The 12823-nt window shown below is 41.9% G+C and overlaps 3 protein-coding genes across 3 annotated transcripts; 2 read left to right on the top strand and 1 right to left on the bottom strand.

The window, feature by feature from the left end:
- Window position 1: 1 nt before the first annotated feature.
- Window positions 2-1565, bottom strand: LOC112467843 (male-enhanced antigen 1). Its single transcript, XM_025036713.1, has 4 exons — window positions 1414-1565; window positions 835-1037; window positions 667-741; window positions 2-529 (listed from the first exon to the last, which is right to left on the bottom strand). The coding sequence occupies exons 2-4, from the start codon at window positions 1012-1014 to the stop codon at window positions 317-319; spliced, it is 468 nt and encodes a 155-aa protein (XP_024892481.1). The 5' UTR covers window positions 1015-1037; window positions 1414-1565; the 3' UTR covers window positions 2-316.
- Window positions 1566-2196: 631 nt separating this feature from the next.
- LOC112467842 (pancreatic triacylglycerol lipase-like) lies at window positions 2197-5633 on the top strand. Its single transcript, XM_025036712.1, has 7 exons — window positions 2197-2406; window positions 2536-2641; window positions 3556-3704; window positions 4060-4305; window positions 4704-4910; window positions 5011-5167; window positions 5249-5633. The coding sequence occupies exons 1-7, from the start codon at window positions 2328-2330 to the stop codon at window positions 5304-5306; spliced, it is 1002 nt and encodes a 333-aa protein (XP_024892480.1). The 5' UTR covers window positions 2197-2327; the 3' UTR covers window positions 5307-5633.
- An 85-nt stretch (window positions 5634-5718) lies between these two features.
- On the top strand, window positions 5719-12812 carry LOC112467820. Its single transcript, XM_025036659.1, has 20 exons — window positions 5719-6052; window positions 6122-6306; window positions 6539-6847; window positions 6925-7052; window positions 7145-7306; window positions 7377-7594; window positions 7690-7904; window positions 8078-8346; window positions 8542-8748; window positions 8844-8935; window positions 9195-9500; window positions 9606-9775; window positions 9887-10195; window positions 10282-10409; window positions 10483-10644; window positions 10725-10936; window positions 11005-11219; window positions 11316-11587; window positions 11655-11861; window positions 11926-12812. Exons 1-20 carry the CDS (start codon window positions 5914-5916, stop codon window positions 12008-12010), a joined length of 3990 nt encoding a protein of 1329 aa, XP_024892427.1. The 5' UTR covers window positions 5719-5913; the 3' UTR covers window positions 12011-12812.
- The last annotated feature ends 11 nt before the right edge of the window (window positions 12813-12823 follow it).

Raw genomic sequence — 12823 nt, 5'->3', positions numbered from 1 at the left:
GTTCGAATAGGTTTTGATTTATATTCCTCTCACACCACAATTATACATCCTACGCATTAACAAGAGTTAAAAGCCTGTTCGAGACAGCTTCTAACTTAACTGATATAAAAATCAAATATTTTATTTTTTACACTTAAATGTTAAAATATATACGACTCAGAGATGCCAATAGGCATCTCGATTATGTTTCTGCATCTTTTACATTGTATTAAATTATACTTGGAATAATTCCAGATGTACCGCTCGTCACGTGTACGGCTGACAGTAATGATTTTAACTCTTTGTTGCAAGCAGCGACTACATTGCGACCTCAGCTCTACGAATCTTTGTTCTGCATCTGCTTGATGCGTACGAGAAGCTGCTCTTTCCATTGCTCTTCCGAGATCGCGCTCGCCCATTGCGGAATGGAAGTTTCGGGGATGGTAATGGACGCCATCACGGATTTTACTTCTTTGATCTTAGTCGCATCCAGATCAATGTCAGAACGATTGTTTGGACACGACCAGACTTCCAGTATCTCCGAAGAACTCTGAAATATTACGGTGCAAATTTGATTCTTTGATTGTTTCGGGTACAGCCCAAATATCCACATAAACAAAATAACTGACAAATCAGAATCTTTCCAAATATTCTCATAGCAATCTTCAAGATTTAAAGGAGACTCACTTGCTGAGTTTCTTCAGTTATCGGAACGGATGACGCTTGACTAGATTCACCAAATCCAGATAGCCACTCGTCATTCTGAAATGAGAAAAGAATTGGTCAATTAGCTTCATAAGTTCTTTGTTATTAAGGAATGAAGATGCTGCTGCTGCTTTGATTGCCAAAGTCTACCTCTTCTTCGCCTAACATAGGATCGGCATCGGTGGACACTTGGGATAGCGGCATGTATCCCGCCATACCCATAGCCTCATCATCACTGTCCTCCTCATCATTCGCCGCTCTCGCATCCAGGACTACGTTGGAAACTGTCAGACTCTCCTGAATGGGTTCCTGCGTGGGCTCCGGCGACATGATGCGTCGATAGATTCAGTTTACTTCAATTAACAAAAATCGAAAACAAATACGAACATTGAAAACAATTTATCATTATTTTAACGTGTTTGTTATCGGCGTAACATATATGTATAGGGTACGATTCTCATGAGAGAGTGATGTCAACATGTGATAACAATAATTTTGCATGTCGTAAAAAAATATGTAGTTTATTCTATCATTATCATACTTTAGATCTAATAAATAGTTCTGACCACGTAGCTCGAGTAAATTTCAAAACGGTTTAAAATGTAAGAAATCTCGCGATTTAACAAACATTTTGAAGTCACTCTTAATAACAAGTAAAACAACTCGTCGACAAATCGAATAGGAATGATCCAACATTGAATTCCTTTTCATATTTATGTACATACGTACCATTTTCTAGAGAGTACACGTGCAAGCAAGTTCTGGAATTGACCTGTTGACTGTTGTTGACTACGCAGCGCTGATTTTGACAGCTCCAATCGTCCTTATGCACGCGAGCGAGCTACATGCTGTGCGTACGCCATTTTGAAGAAATTGCATGAGGCGCCATCTGTCGAAATACGCCCCAAGGTTGTAGGCCTTTTAGCAAAGCTGCTTCAATCGTAGTCGGTATCATAGGGAACGTACATACAATATTTATTGTATAAATTTATATTATCTGAATGATTTCTCAAGAGACATGAAAAGTTTCTTATCGTAAAAGGTGAGGAAAAAGAAGGGCAGTAATTAGCAATTTTCCAATTAATACATAACCTTCGAATAAACAGAGCGACGCGCAATTGCAATGTTTATCATAACTTATATTGCAACATTGGCTCCGTCTTTTTTATAGGAATGACATTCTAGGAAAAAAAGGTACGTATTTCAAGTGTTGTATCACTCGAAGGTCCTTTGCATGTAACACAAGTTGCTTTTAGTGCAGGTTTCCAAAATTAACTAAATATAATTAATTCTTAATTGGTTTGCAAAGCCGGACCCCGTCTCATGCTGCTCACCGCTCGTCTCGATTTCGTTGTGATTTCATTTAATTCCTGATTAGTTCGTTCTTTCAGGTAGAAATGCACCTCCTCGGGACGTGGCTGTGGCGAGAGGAGGCGACCGTCATCAAGATCCGCGGTAGCGAAAACGCGTTAACGAATTAAAGCAGCTTGCGGCGGCGGTGGCGGCGACATTAGACGCCTACTCTTATCGTACTCCCGAGGAGCTGGTGGAGGAGCAAAAAGAAAGCGCGCGGGATGAATGACGGGCCCGACGTTAAGCCAAGTTAAAGTAGTAATCCGGTGCATCTCGCAGAGACGACTGGTATGTCGCGCAGCGTCCCGCCCCGAGACATGTCGCAGATCGAGCTTCTCGTTCTTTCGACCGTCCTCCTCGCCTGGTCAGGTAATCACCGGTCCAAGATCTTGCTCGGACCGATACGGGTCAAATCTCTCTGTTGCTCCTCCCGTCCCCGTGTTTCCGGTGAATTTTGTTCACAGCGAACCGAATTGATCCAGATTTCGTTAATTCCAGCGTACGCGTATCCAGAGGGCACGCTGCTGAACGACATCCCTGCGCGCACGTCAATCGTCGAGACGGTGCTGGAACGCGATCCGGCGACCTTTAAATTGTACACCAGGTGCGTACACGATTCTCTTACTGTTGCGACAATAATTTGCTATAATATTGCCCTTACGTATCTCGGCGCAATTTGCGAGATAACAGGTATAACGTATATGTGAAAACTTGAAAAGACCAGTCAATTGGAAGAGGAAACGCAAAGGAACCGTTCCATGTTCGCTCCACAGGGTTGTAGAGATGGACGTTTCACCCTTACATGCACTGATCAAACTTGAAATTTAAATTGCATCATACGGATTGCGCGTCTACGTTGTTTGGCTTTTGCCCATTTCTATCAATGTAGATTAACTTCTAATCTCGGTTTAACTTACTTTCTATCTTTTTCTAACTTTTAGAGAACTAGGAAAAGATGACAGGTAAGTTAAACCAAGATCAAAATTAACCTGCGTTGATAGAAATGGACATCAGTCATGTCAAGTGTGCGTTCCCTCTTCGGCATATTCCTGAAATAATTATTTTCTATAATTGCAACTGGCTGGGAGAATATCTTGGCGCCGATCTGGAATCAATCGCACGCCGACGCGGCTAATTTCCATGCACCATGGCACCGCTATCGCCGGCTTGCCCCGCGTTGGAGGATGCATCAATTTTTTAATGATACGTGCAATCAGCGAGCATTCTATTCTCAGCGCTGACGTTTGATCGAGTGTCGAGGCGCCGCGCCGCATTGACGTACGCCTTAGTATCGGCGCCTTTGGATTGACTCCCGCTCTCTCTCTCTCCCTTTTTTTCTTTTTTTTTTCTTGTCTTTCCGGCAAACAAGTCGATTGAGAAAGGCGTCTCTCGACATTGTTCTAACTTTTCCCTTTATCACGTTTAAGAGATGACGCGTGGCAAGAGTCAATCAAGTTTGGAATTTTAACGTCGCTTTATGATGCCCTTGTCTTTATCATGGTATTGTTTCGCACGCAGGGAAAACCCGTTCGGCGAAGAGCAATTGTTCCTAAATAATACCGAGGTGCTGTACGCGTCGCACTTCAACGAGAGCCGACCGACCAAGTTCATCGTTCACGGATTCAGCGATACCGGAAACGAAGGCTGGATACGCGATCTGATAGACGGTGGGTGGAATTAGGTATTGCGTCATTGTGTATCTCGCATTCCTTACTACCGTCGCTTACTACTTTCGCAAACAATCAGGGTCAGGCCTATTTCGGTAAACACGGAATCGACGTCGTTGTTGGTTCAAAGGTCAGCGCGATAACGGCTTAATTAATCGTTTTGCAAGTTTTTACTCGCTCTCTGTCTCGCGCAGAAACTCTTCGCGGAAGAGCTCCAAGTGCTTTTTTATATCACGCGCGATACTTTTTCATCCAGCGATCCCGCATCTTCTCGTCCGCTAAAACGTTTCTTCCAAATAAGATTTAAATTTTTTTTTTTTAAGATAGAGATATAATAACTACATTGTATTTTTAGCGTATCTACTTTATCAGGATGTGAACGTGATAGTCGTCGGTTGGGGAATCTTGGCATCCGAAGCCTACCCGGTGGCCGCTAAGAACACGCGTCTTGTCGGCGAATACTTAGGCCAGTTCTTGGATTTTTTAAATCGGGACTCGAACCTGGAGTATAAGGACGTGCACATCAGTGGTCACAGCCTGGGTTCTTGTGTGGCTGGTTTCGCCGGGGCTTATCACGACGGACGTGTCGGGAGAATAACAGGTAGATTCAATAGGCACGATAGCAATGTTTTCGTATGCCAGAATTATTGTGCAAACGCACTTGAGTTCGAGGACATCAATGAAAAGTATCGTAACTTTCCAGCGGAATTATTTACAATTTACAACATTACAGTAATCCTTCTCCTCGAAATATTCTTATTACGATAGAAAAATATATTAAATACATTGATAAACATTATAAACATTGATAAACAAATAACTAAACTACGCGAATTAGAGTTACGATATTTGTTTTGGACATATTGATAAGATAGCGTTGAGAAATGGCTGTAAATAAACAATGCAGTTACGACACTCGTTATCGGTGTCGATGAATTACGAGAGCGAAAGTATTTGGCTGTGTGTCGCGAGCATAACTTGATGATTTTTCCTGGGAAGGACTGGATCCTGCGAGCCCTCTGTTCGAGACCATCTCCGGTATCGTCGATCCAGAATACCGGCTGGATCCAACCGATGCTCAATTCGTTGACGTGATCCATACCAGCGGTCCGGTGTTCGGATTCTTGGCACCGTTAGGACATGCCGATTTTTATCCCAACAACGGCAAGATCCCGCAACCCGGATGCTCTTTTATGCCAACAATAAGTGAGTACTGCACGATGTTCGTTATCGCATCCTTGCTATGGAGAATATTGAAAGGATAACTCTTAAAGCGATGTCTCAATGCCTCTCCTTTGCATTACAGCTTACTGTAGTCATTCGAGGGCGCATCAGCTCATGACCGAGAGCATCGGCAGCACGGTGGGCTTCAAGGCAAGAATGTGCGACAGCTGGGAAAAATACAAGGAGCAACTTTGCGATTACAATCCGGTCGTACTGATGGGCGAGTACGCCTCTACCTCGTAAGATATATCCTTGTTTATATTTTCAAACTTGTTAAAACTTGTTGATTGTAATTCATCACAATTTATCTTCTCGTCTAGGTTGCGTGGCAAATTTTATCTGTCGACCAATGACGCTCCTCCCTTCGCACTACAGTGAACGTTTCGGCATATCGATCCTGATAGATTTCTTGAAAATTTGCGAACTCACGATTATGGCTCGAGCGGCGATCGCGCAATAATCTGTACTAGTCATTGATAAGTTACTTTATTTATGAAAACTCTTCGATTCTGATTACGTACCCGAATGTGCACGCATCGTATCAGAATGTATCCTTAATATACGTAATGCTACATTACATTTAGAAAGAGTACAAATTACATTAATTGAGATTACGATTTTTAATCGTATATTCCTTTATAACCATGACATTTTTCAATCTTGACAAATTTCCTGTGATCTTTTCAATAAAACTCCTGAAATTTTTTCCTTGTTCTCGGTCTCTCAGAAATCCAAAAATCCCGAAACAACATCGCTGAATAACGATGAGAAATACGGAGAAATAAATGCAATAAAATAATAACTAGAGATTCTGAATCAATCGAAGGAATTAATATTTCAAGTCGTGAAAGTCATGCTTAAAATCAAACATTCATAAGGGACTTGCGCTTTGAATATTTAATGATGCGGCGAACGTAGCCTTTGGAACTACTTTATTCTCCTTCAAGCTCCTGGTAATCTCTGTGTAATCCGTATAATTTAAGAAATGCCTCATGGAAGTTGGAAGTTACTGTTTCTGTCGCGTCTATTGCTCGTTTGCGCAAACGACAACTTCATGGCCCGAGACTTTTTTCTGTACAAAGACGTGTCCCACGTCGTCGGGTTTTCATGCGGTGGTCTCGAAAGTGCGTAATAATATTTAGATGATTGAAATGACTCATGTATGATTATCACAAGCTTCTCCTGCGTGACAGGCGACGTGAAATTCGCGAGGACATTCAACGAAGTCTTTGTACTCACGTCGATATGGAGTCTCGGATCTGTGAATGCGTCATCGATACGTATTATTAGGAAGTTTTTACAAAACAACAATCGCAATTTAGGTGTTTACTTGGACGCGCGATGCGACGGTCCCAATTACAACATGATATATGCCGAGGTAAAAGACGCTCTTCCAAAATATTCCTATATAGCATCTACATTAATTGTATAGAGTATAGTCTGGAATTATAAGAATGTCTAATATAATGTAAGAATAAAAAAGTAATATATGTGAAAAAATGCAATCGGAGGAGGGGAGAAACAAGCAAGGGTCAAGAAAGATAACAAAGCCGGTAGATGTTGAAGCAGCAATGGCAAAGTTCTTGGGTATTAATCTCTTTTTATTTAAGGCTGCAAAATCATCCTTGTTCGACGACATGCATAAATGGCTGATTTTGGGACGAAAATTGAAAGACACCGTGAGCTTGTTACATGACGACGCTTTTAGTGTAGTGACCGACATTACGGTTGCTGTAGAGACCGAGGCCGGTTACGATTTGTACGACGTGTATAATCCTTGCAAAGCACGCGGTGGCACCTTGAACGTAACCGTTTTGGGTTACTGGACTGAGAAGTCCGGGGTGGCGATCAGGTTGAAGCAACCAAAGTACGAGAGGAGATCCAATTTGCACGGTATGAAGCTCAAAGTGGGAGTCTTAGTAAGTACCTAAACAATTAGTTCTCAACTAGTAAGTACGGCAACTGGTGATTAATTCATTATCCGGAAATCTCGTAGCTGCCACGTAGGTTCTACAATTTGTCCACGGAGGATATCGTGCTGGATCAAGACATGAAAGCGAAATACGGTCGGTCCCAATTCCTGTACACGATCTTGGTGCACATGGCTAATCTCTTTAACTTCACGTAAGAATCTTTTGGAACGGGCAAATTTCTCTCGCGTATTTCTCTTTTTTTTTTCCAAGTATGAAAATATCTTTTTAATTATTTTAATTAAGTATAGAAATCGTGGAAGTGGATCCGAGAAAGCGGCAGGACAATTCCGCGCCGATGTTCGTCGCTTTTCAAAAGAAAACTGTAGACATCTCGGCCAGTCCAATCGTGATGAAGGCGGAAAGATTACGTTCAGGAGATATTATCGGTCCAGTATGGCCAATGCGGTACGTAATTTCGTGATACACGCGATAACGAAATGCTGATCGATGTTACGAACGAATTGTTTCTACGCAGATCGTGCTTCTTGTTCCGAACGATATCCTCAGCAAACATGAAGACGAAGCAATTTTTGCGACCGTTGAATATCAAGGTCTGGTACGTGATACTCTCCACGATAATAGTCGCTGCGTCTATCCTGGTAATATTGATCGTCAAACAGGAAGGCATTCACAGCATGTCGGAGGGCTACAACATTTCTATTCTTCTTACAATAGGCGCTATTTCCCAACAAAGTACAGCTTCTTCGTTAATTTTCTAGTCAACTTTTTAGTCAAACAACGCATTGGCAATGAAAAGCTGTCGGTATTAACTTTTACTTTATTCACAGGTTCCATGTTCGTTCCGGTGCATTACGCAGGTCGCATAGCATTCATACACATCATGCTTTTCAGCGTGTTAATCCTAAACTATTATTCGGCGAGCATCGTGTCCGACCGATTAAAAAACGTAGGCGTGAAGATGAATGACTCGTTGATCAGTTTGGCAGACAGTAATATGAAAGTAGCAGCCGAGCCAACGCCGTACGTTCGTTCTTTTCTACAGGTGGATGCTTTTACAGCATTTTTAGCACGCTGCCCATTGGCCAATGATTAATTTGATTAAAAAAAAGAACTGCAATAATTATATAATAAAAAATCATATATCATTTTATTCAAAAAATGTTATTTTTTTTATTGCATCATCGGCATATCTCTCGTCCCGTCTTTTGCTAAAAGACCCCGGAGAAAGAGGTACGGTATTTTAACGCGAAACGATGGGACAAACTACCGGAATCCAAGCGTTATCTGCCACTAGCGGAGGGCCTGGATCGCGTGGCTAAGGGCGGCCTGGCTTATCACACATCGATCGAATCCGCGTATCCGTACATCGAACGGCACTTCTATCCGCGAATGATATGCGAGCTGACGGAGGTCCATCTTTTTCGTGCGGTTCTCGCTCTTTGGGGCAGATACAAGAGCCCGTTCACTCCGCTATTGAGAATCGGGTAGGAAAATACGCAATTAGATGACGTTTAAAATTAATATTACCATTACAATTACTATTAAAATAATTATTTCTAAAGTGCTATACTTATCGCTGTATTACGGCGACTTAAGTAGACACTTACGCATACCTCATTGTTTAAATTTTAATTCTTCTAGGAATAAGCAAATTATTATTCCAATGTTTATTATTGCAGCTTGACCAAGATATATGATATGGGCTTACGCAAGCGACAGCTGAAATTCTGGTCAGCAAGAAGACCGTTTTGTCCGAAAAGTATGCTAGTCGCGGAACCGCTGTCGATCCAGGAAGCTACGCCCATTTTTCTGTTTATCGGCATCGCCACCACGCTATCTCTTATAATATGCATAATGGAGAACTTTGTCTACTGGATATGGCCGCGGTAACGATCAGTGTTAAAAAGCTGAAAAGTTAAAAAAAAGAATAGCGAACTTGAAATTTTCTATTTGATCGTTTGATCGCTTTTTTTTTTTACAGATTATCAGCATCTAATGCTAACGGGCTATGGAAGAAACTATGTTTTCCGACAATGACAAGGACCACACCTATTTCGCGGGACGTACTTTCGAGCGAATAACCAAATAATAATTTCTAGATGCCATTCTGACGCTTGTTTAATTAGATTTTATCACAGATAGCTTGTGTGTTTTTATTCATTAGATCTTCGCGCAAATAATTAATCACCATTGTGTGCGATTTGCTGTAGCTCGACAGTGACACGTTTGCTAGTTCTTATTCCCCGACGGAATGTCATAGCGGTGGAACGATAAATAAACGATAAGACGTACGATTTCAAGATATCACATTTAATATCGTACTGATGCTGAAAAATTCAAAGCATGTCGCAACCGACAAACTCAATCGAACTGTATTACTTTTTCCATTATCTCTTTCGTTTATTCGTATTCATGCGTGCAGGCTCAACGTTACATAAAATCCGCAATACCATTTACTTTTTCCACGGCAATATGTATAATCTGAAATTAAAGCGCGGTGTAACGTATGTGGCATTCTTTTTTGTTGCATTGCAATTCTCTTGTAACGTTAACGCGAGAGACAGCGACTTTATTCGCGATTATTTTGTAACCAAGGCAGTGCGGAATGTCGTGGGGTTCTCTTGCGGAGATTTCACGAGTAGGTGAAGAGCTTTCAAAATAGCAATTATTTAATAAAAGCATACGATTCATAAATGATTCTTAGCAACGATTTTGGTGCGTGTCTCTTCTCATTTCATTGCAGGTGATTTTTATTTCTTGAAGTCGTTAAGCAGAGCCGGTATATACACGATTATCCGGAAACACGATACGGATATTAACATACGACGATTCTTGACCACTGACGCCTGGAGCTTAGGAGTCGTCGTGGATTTGCGTTGTAACAACGAAAGCGCCGTGACCATCTTCGCCGAGGTAAAGTCTTTATAAAATCGGTTCTTATTTATTCTTATTCGCGATATTTACAATTTTCTCATGTAAAAAAAGGAAGAAAGGGAGAAGAGACTGATATTTTATATTTATTAGACTTCGAAGTTTCGTATGTACGACTACTCGTACCACTGGTTGGTCCTGGGATCGAAGCTGAACAGCAGCGTGCCGCTTTTGAACGATAACGCTTACAGCATGACGACCGATTTCGCGCTCGCGATAACGAATGGTAGCGGTTACGATCTTTATGACGTTTTTAATCATTGCAAGTATCGCGGAGGTACGCTGAACGTGACGAAGCTGGGCTCGTGGCGACCAGAAGAAGGTCTTACCTTCACCCTGACCCAACCGTTGATCGAGAGAAGGGCTAATATGCACGGTATGACGCTGAAGATGTCGGGCGTGGTGCGTGTCACTGGATAATATGTAGCTTTATAGAAGAAAACCGTTTAATTACATTATATTATTGTTATCGCATGCTCCATCATTAGATACAGTATAGGCCGAAAAACATGCGGTTGGAAGATTATATGCTAGACATTAACACCAGATCTTTGGACAGTATGCATAAATTTGTGTACGCGATGATATCTCATACTGCCGATCTCTTCAACTTTAGGTATTCTAAAACAGGCTTTCGCCCTGTATTTTTAGCAGCTAATAAATTGTCCTAAAAATATCTTTTTTTCTAGTGTATACGCTACGGAGATTATTTACTGGGATCGTCACAGTGTGCACGGCTTGATATTTGAGATCTTACAAGCAAATTACATCGACTTTGGCAGTAATCCTAGGATTATGGTGTCCGAGAGATTAGATTATGCCTCTCTGATCGGCGCGGCGTGGCCGATTCGGTATTGAGGCTTCGTTTTGCGTTAAGAGATCATATCAATCTCACATATCGTTTAATGAATGTTCAATCTTTTTCTCGTAGACCCTGTTTCATGCTGCTATCCACCTCGTCGAACGACATCAAACTTGAGATTTTCTTTAAACCGTTTGCGATTCAGACCTGGTACCTGAGCGCCGTATTTATAGTGTTCTTCGTCTTCGTGATGAGAGTAATAATGAAACGCGAGGAGGCGAGCAGAGAGGAGAAATATTCTGGCGCCATGGTCCTTACTATCGGTATTACCGCTCAACAAGGTAAAATAACGCGTAGCAAACGTGTCGTCTTGTTTAACGACTTAATTTAATAATAATCTCTTTCATAGGCGCAAATTTTTTTCCTGACCATATTCCCGGCCGTATCGCTCTTCTACAGATCCTTGTGTTCAATTGGATCATGTACAACTATTACTCGGGCAGTATAGTGTCGGCTCGTTTGAGCGAACCGCTCGATATGATGGAGGATGACGTGACGGTTCTCGCGGACAGCAATCTGAAAATCGCGGCGGAAGCTGTGCCATATCTGAACTACTTTTTATACGTATGCATGTTTTCAGGCACACACACACACGTTAAGATCGTACGCGCGGAGTATTTCAGAAAGACCATATACCAGCGTTCGACTTTATATTTTCAGAAACTTAGCTCAGAATCAAATTACTTCAGGAAGAAGCGCTGGGATCCTCTGCCAGAGTCGAAGCGATACTTGCCGATAGAGGAGGGTATGAAGCAAGTCAGCGAGGGCACCCTGGCCTATCACACGGATCCCAACACGGCGTATCCCTACATCGAAAAGACGTTTGAGCCGAGCAAGATCTGCGCATTGACGGAGATCCATCTGTTTAAACAATCTGTCATGGGAATGTACGCCAGTCACAACGGTCAATTCACCGAGATGGCGAAAATTGGGTAAGCCTTCGTTTGCTTTTTCCTTGCGACGAAGATTTTCGTAGCATTTAAAGAAATTCTTCTCCAGGCTATCCAAGATGTTCAATACCGGGTTACGCGATCGACAGATAAAGTACTGGTCGAGCAGGAAGCCTCAATGCACGCTCGACACGTTGTCCACGAGAAGCATATCCGTATACGAGACCGCTCCGGCTTTGATTCTGTTAGCTTTCGGTGTACTCGTCGGAAGCGCAATATGCGTTGTCGAGAATATCATCTACTATCGATTCACGAGGTAAGCTAACGCTCGAGTACGTCTTAGCGTGTCTGAGAGAGTTATTATAATTTTGTGCTTGCAGAGAAGAAACGAGTGAGCTGACACGAGTAAGCAGCGGTGACGTGGAGGAGACGGCCGGCACGAGCAAACCTAATTTGTCCGCGTAAACTGTTACGCCTCGGGAAATAAAATATTCACGAGTCGTTCGTGAGTTATAATTAGTTACATTCATTAGTGTCTCATTATCGTATATTTATTTCATGCGAAAGGACAGCACGCGTTACAATGTAATTTTGCCCAGCCTAAAATTTGGTCTAATAAAGTTGTGAATTCACTTTGAAGCGTAGTACAGTCTCGAGAAACTTTCCTATGAATACTTTCGTGGAAAACAGCCAGATAATGAATAGGAAGACAGACAAATCGATCGTTACAGACTTGAGTTCAGGTAATTGACAAAGGATAGAGACAGGAAGTGGAGAACTCTGAAATTGAAAAATGAATGGCGCCATACACGGGGTGTCTTGCGCTCACTCCGAGAATTTTTTAACACGTTGACTGTCGCATAAATTATTTAACGCAATATTCGCCTACAGATCTCAAAAGCTGTTTTAATTAAATAAACTCTTCGTTGAAAAAGGCTCAATCCCACATCAGTAGGAGAATCTGAAGAGATAAACGACTGGAATAACGATGCACCCTGTATATGGTTCGTATCACAGTATGTAGTCGCTGTGATTATGCTGTCATGTCAATCGACGTTATGGATATTATGGACGATTTCAAACTCGGCAAATCATTTCTACCCGCGCTTCAAGTCCTGCTATTATCTCGAATACGAAATTATCTTGGTTTTCCATAAAATGATGATGAAACGTAGTAGTTATAACGTCGTCGCAACTTCGTAGTTTGTGTATGCCGAGAAAGGATGCGTCCGATGTATCGCATTTTTCTCTTGCAAACGTTCATCATCGTCGCATACG

The sequence above is a fragment of the Temnothorax curvispinosus genome, unplaced genomic scaffold, assembly GCF_003070985.1.
Source record: "Temnothorax curvispinosus isolate PA1 unplaced genomic scaffold, ASM307098v1 QBEX01017816.1, whole genome shotgun sequence".
Taxonomy (NCBI): Eukaryota; Metazoa; Arthropoda; class Insecta; order Hymenoptera; family Formicidae; genus Temnothorax; species Temnothorax curvispinosus.
This window is presented reverse-complemented; position numbering and strand designations above follow the sequence as displayed.

Bases quoted from the DNA above. Each gene is read 5' to 3' on its own strand.
- LOC112467820 (XM_025036659.1), top strand. From the start codon at position 5,914: ATGCCTCATGGAAGTTGGAAGTTACTGTTTCTGTCGCGTCTATTGCTC. The intron at 7,595-7,689 runs GTACAGCTTCTT...CTTTATTCACAG, and splicing joins AGGCGCTATTTCCCAACAAA to GTTCCATGTTCGTTCCGGTG. The intron at 11,862-11,925 runs GTAAGCTAACGC...TTGTGCTTGCAG, and splicing joins ATCTACTATCGATTCACGAG to AGAAGAAACGAGTGAGCTGA.
- LOC112467843 (XM_025036713.1), bottom strand. From the start codon at position 1,014: ATGTCGCCGGAGCCCACGCAGGAACCCATTCAGGAGAGTCTGACAGTT. The intron at 742-834 runs GTAGACTTTGGC...TTCTCATTTCAG, and splicing joins CTATGTTAGGCGAAGAAGAG to AATGACGAGTGGCTATCTGG. The intron at 530-666 runs GTGAGTCTCCTT...GTAATATTTCAG, and splicing joins TAACTGAAGAAACTCAGCAA to AGTTCTTCGGAGATACTGGA.
- LOC112467842 (XM_025036712.1), top strand. From the start codon at position 2,328: ATGTCGCGCAGCGTCCCGCCCCGAGACATGTCGCAGATCGAGCTTCTC. The intron at 2,642-3,555 runs GTGCGTACACGA...TTTCGCACGCAG, and splicing joins ACCTTTAAATTGTACACCAG to GGAAAACCCGTTCGGCGAAG. The intron at 4,911-5,010 runs GTGAGTACTGCA...TTTGCATTACAG, and splicing joins CTCTTTTATGCCAACAATAA to CTTACTGTAGTCATTCGAGG.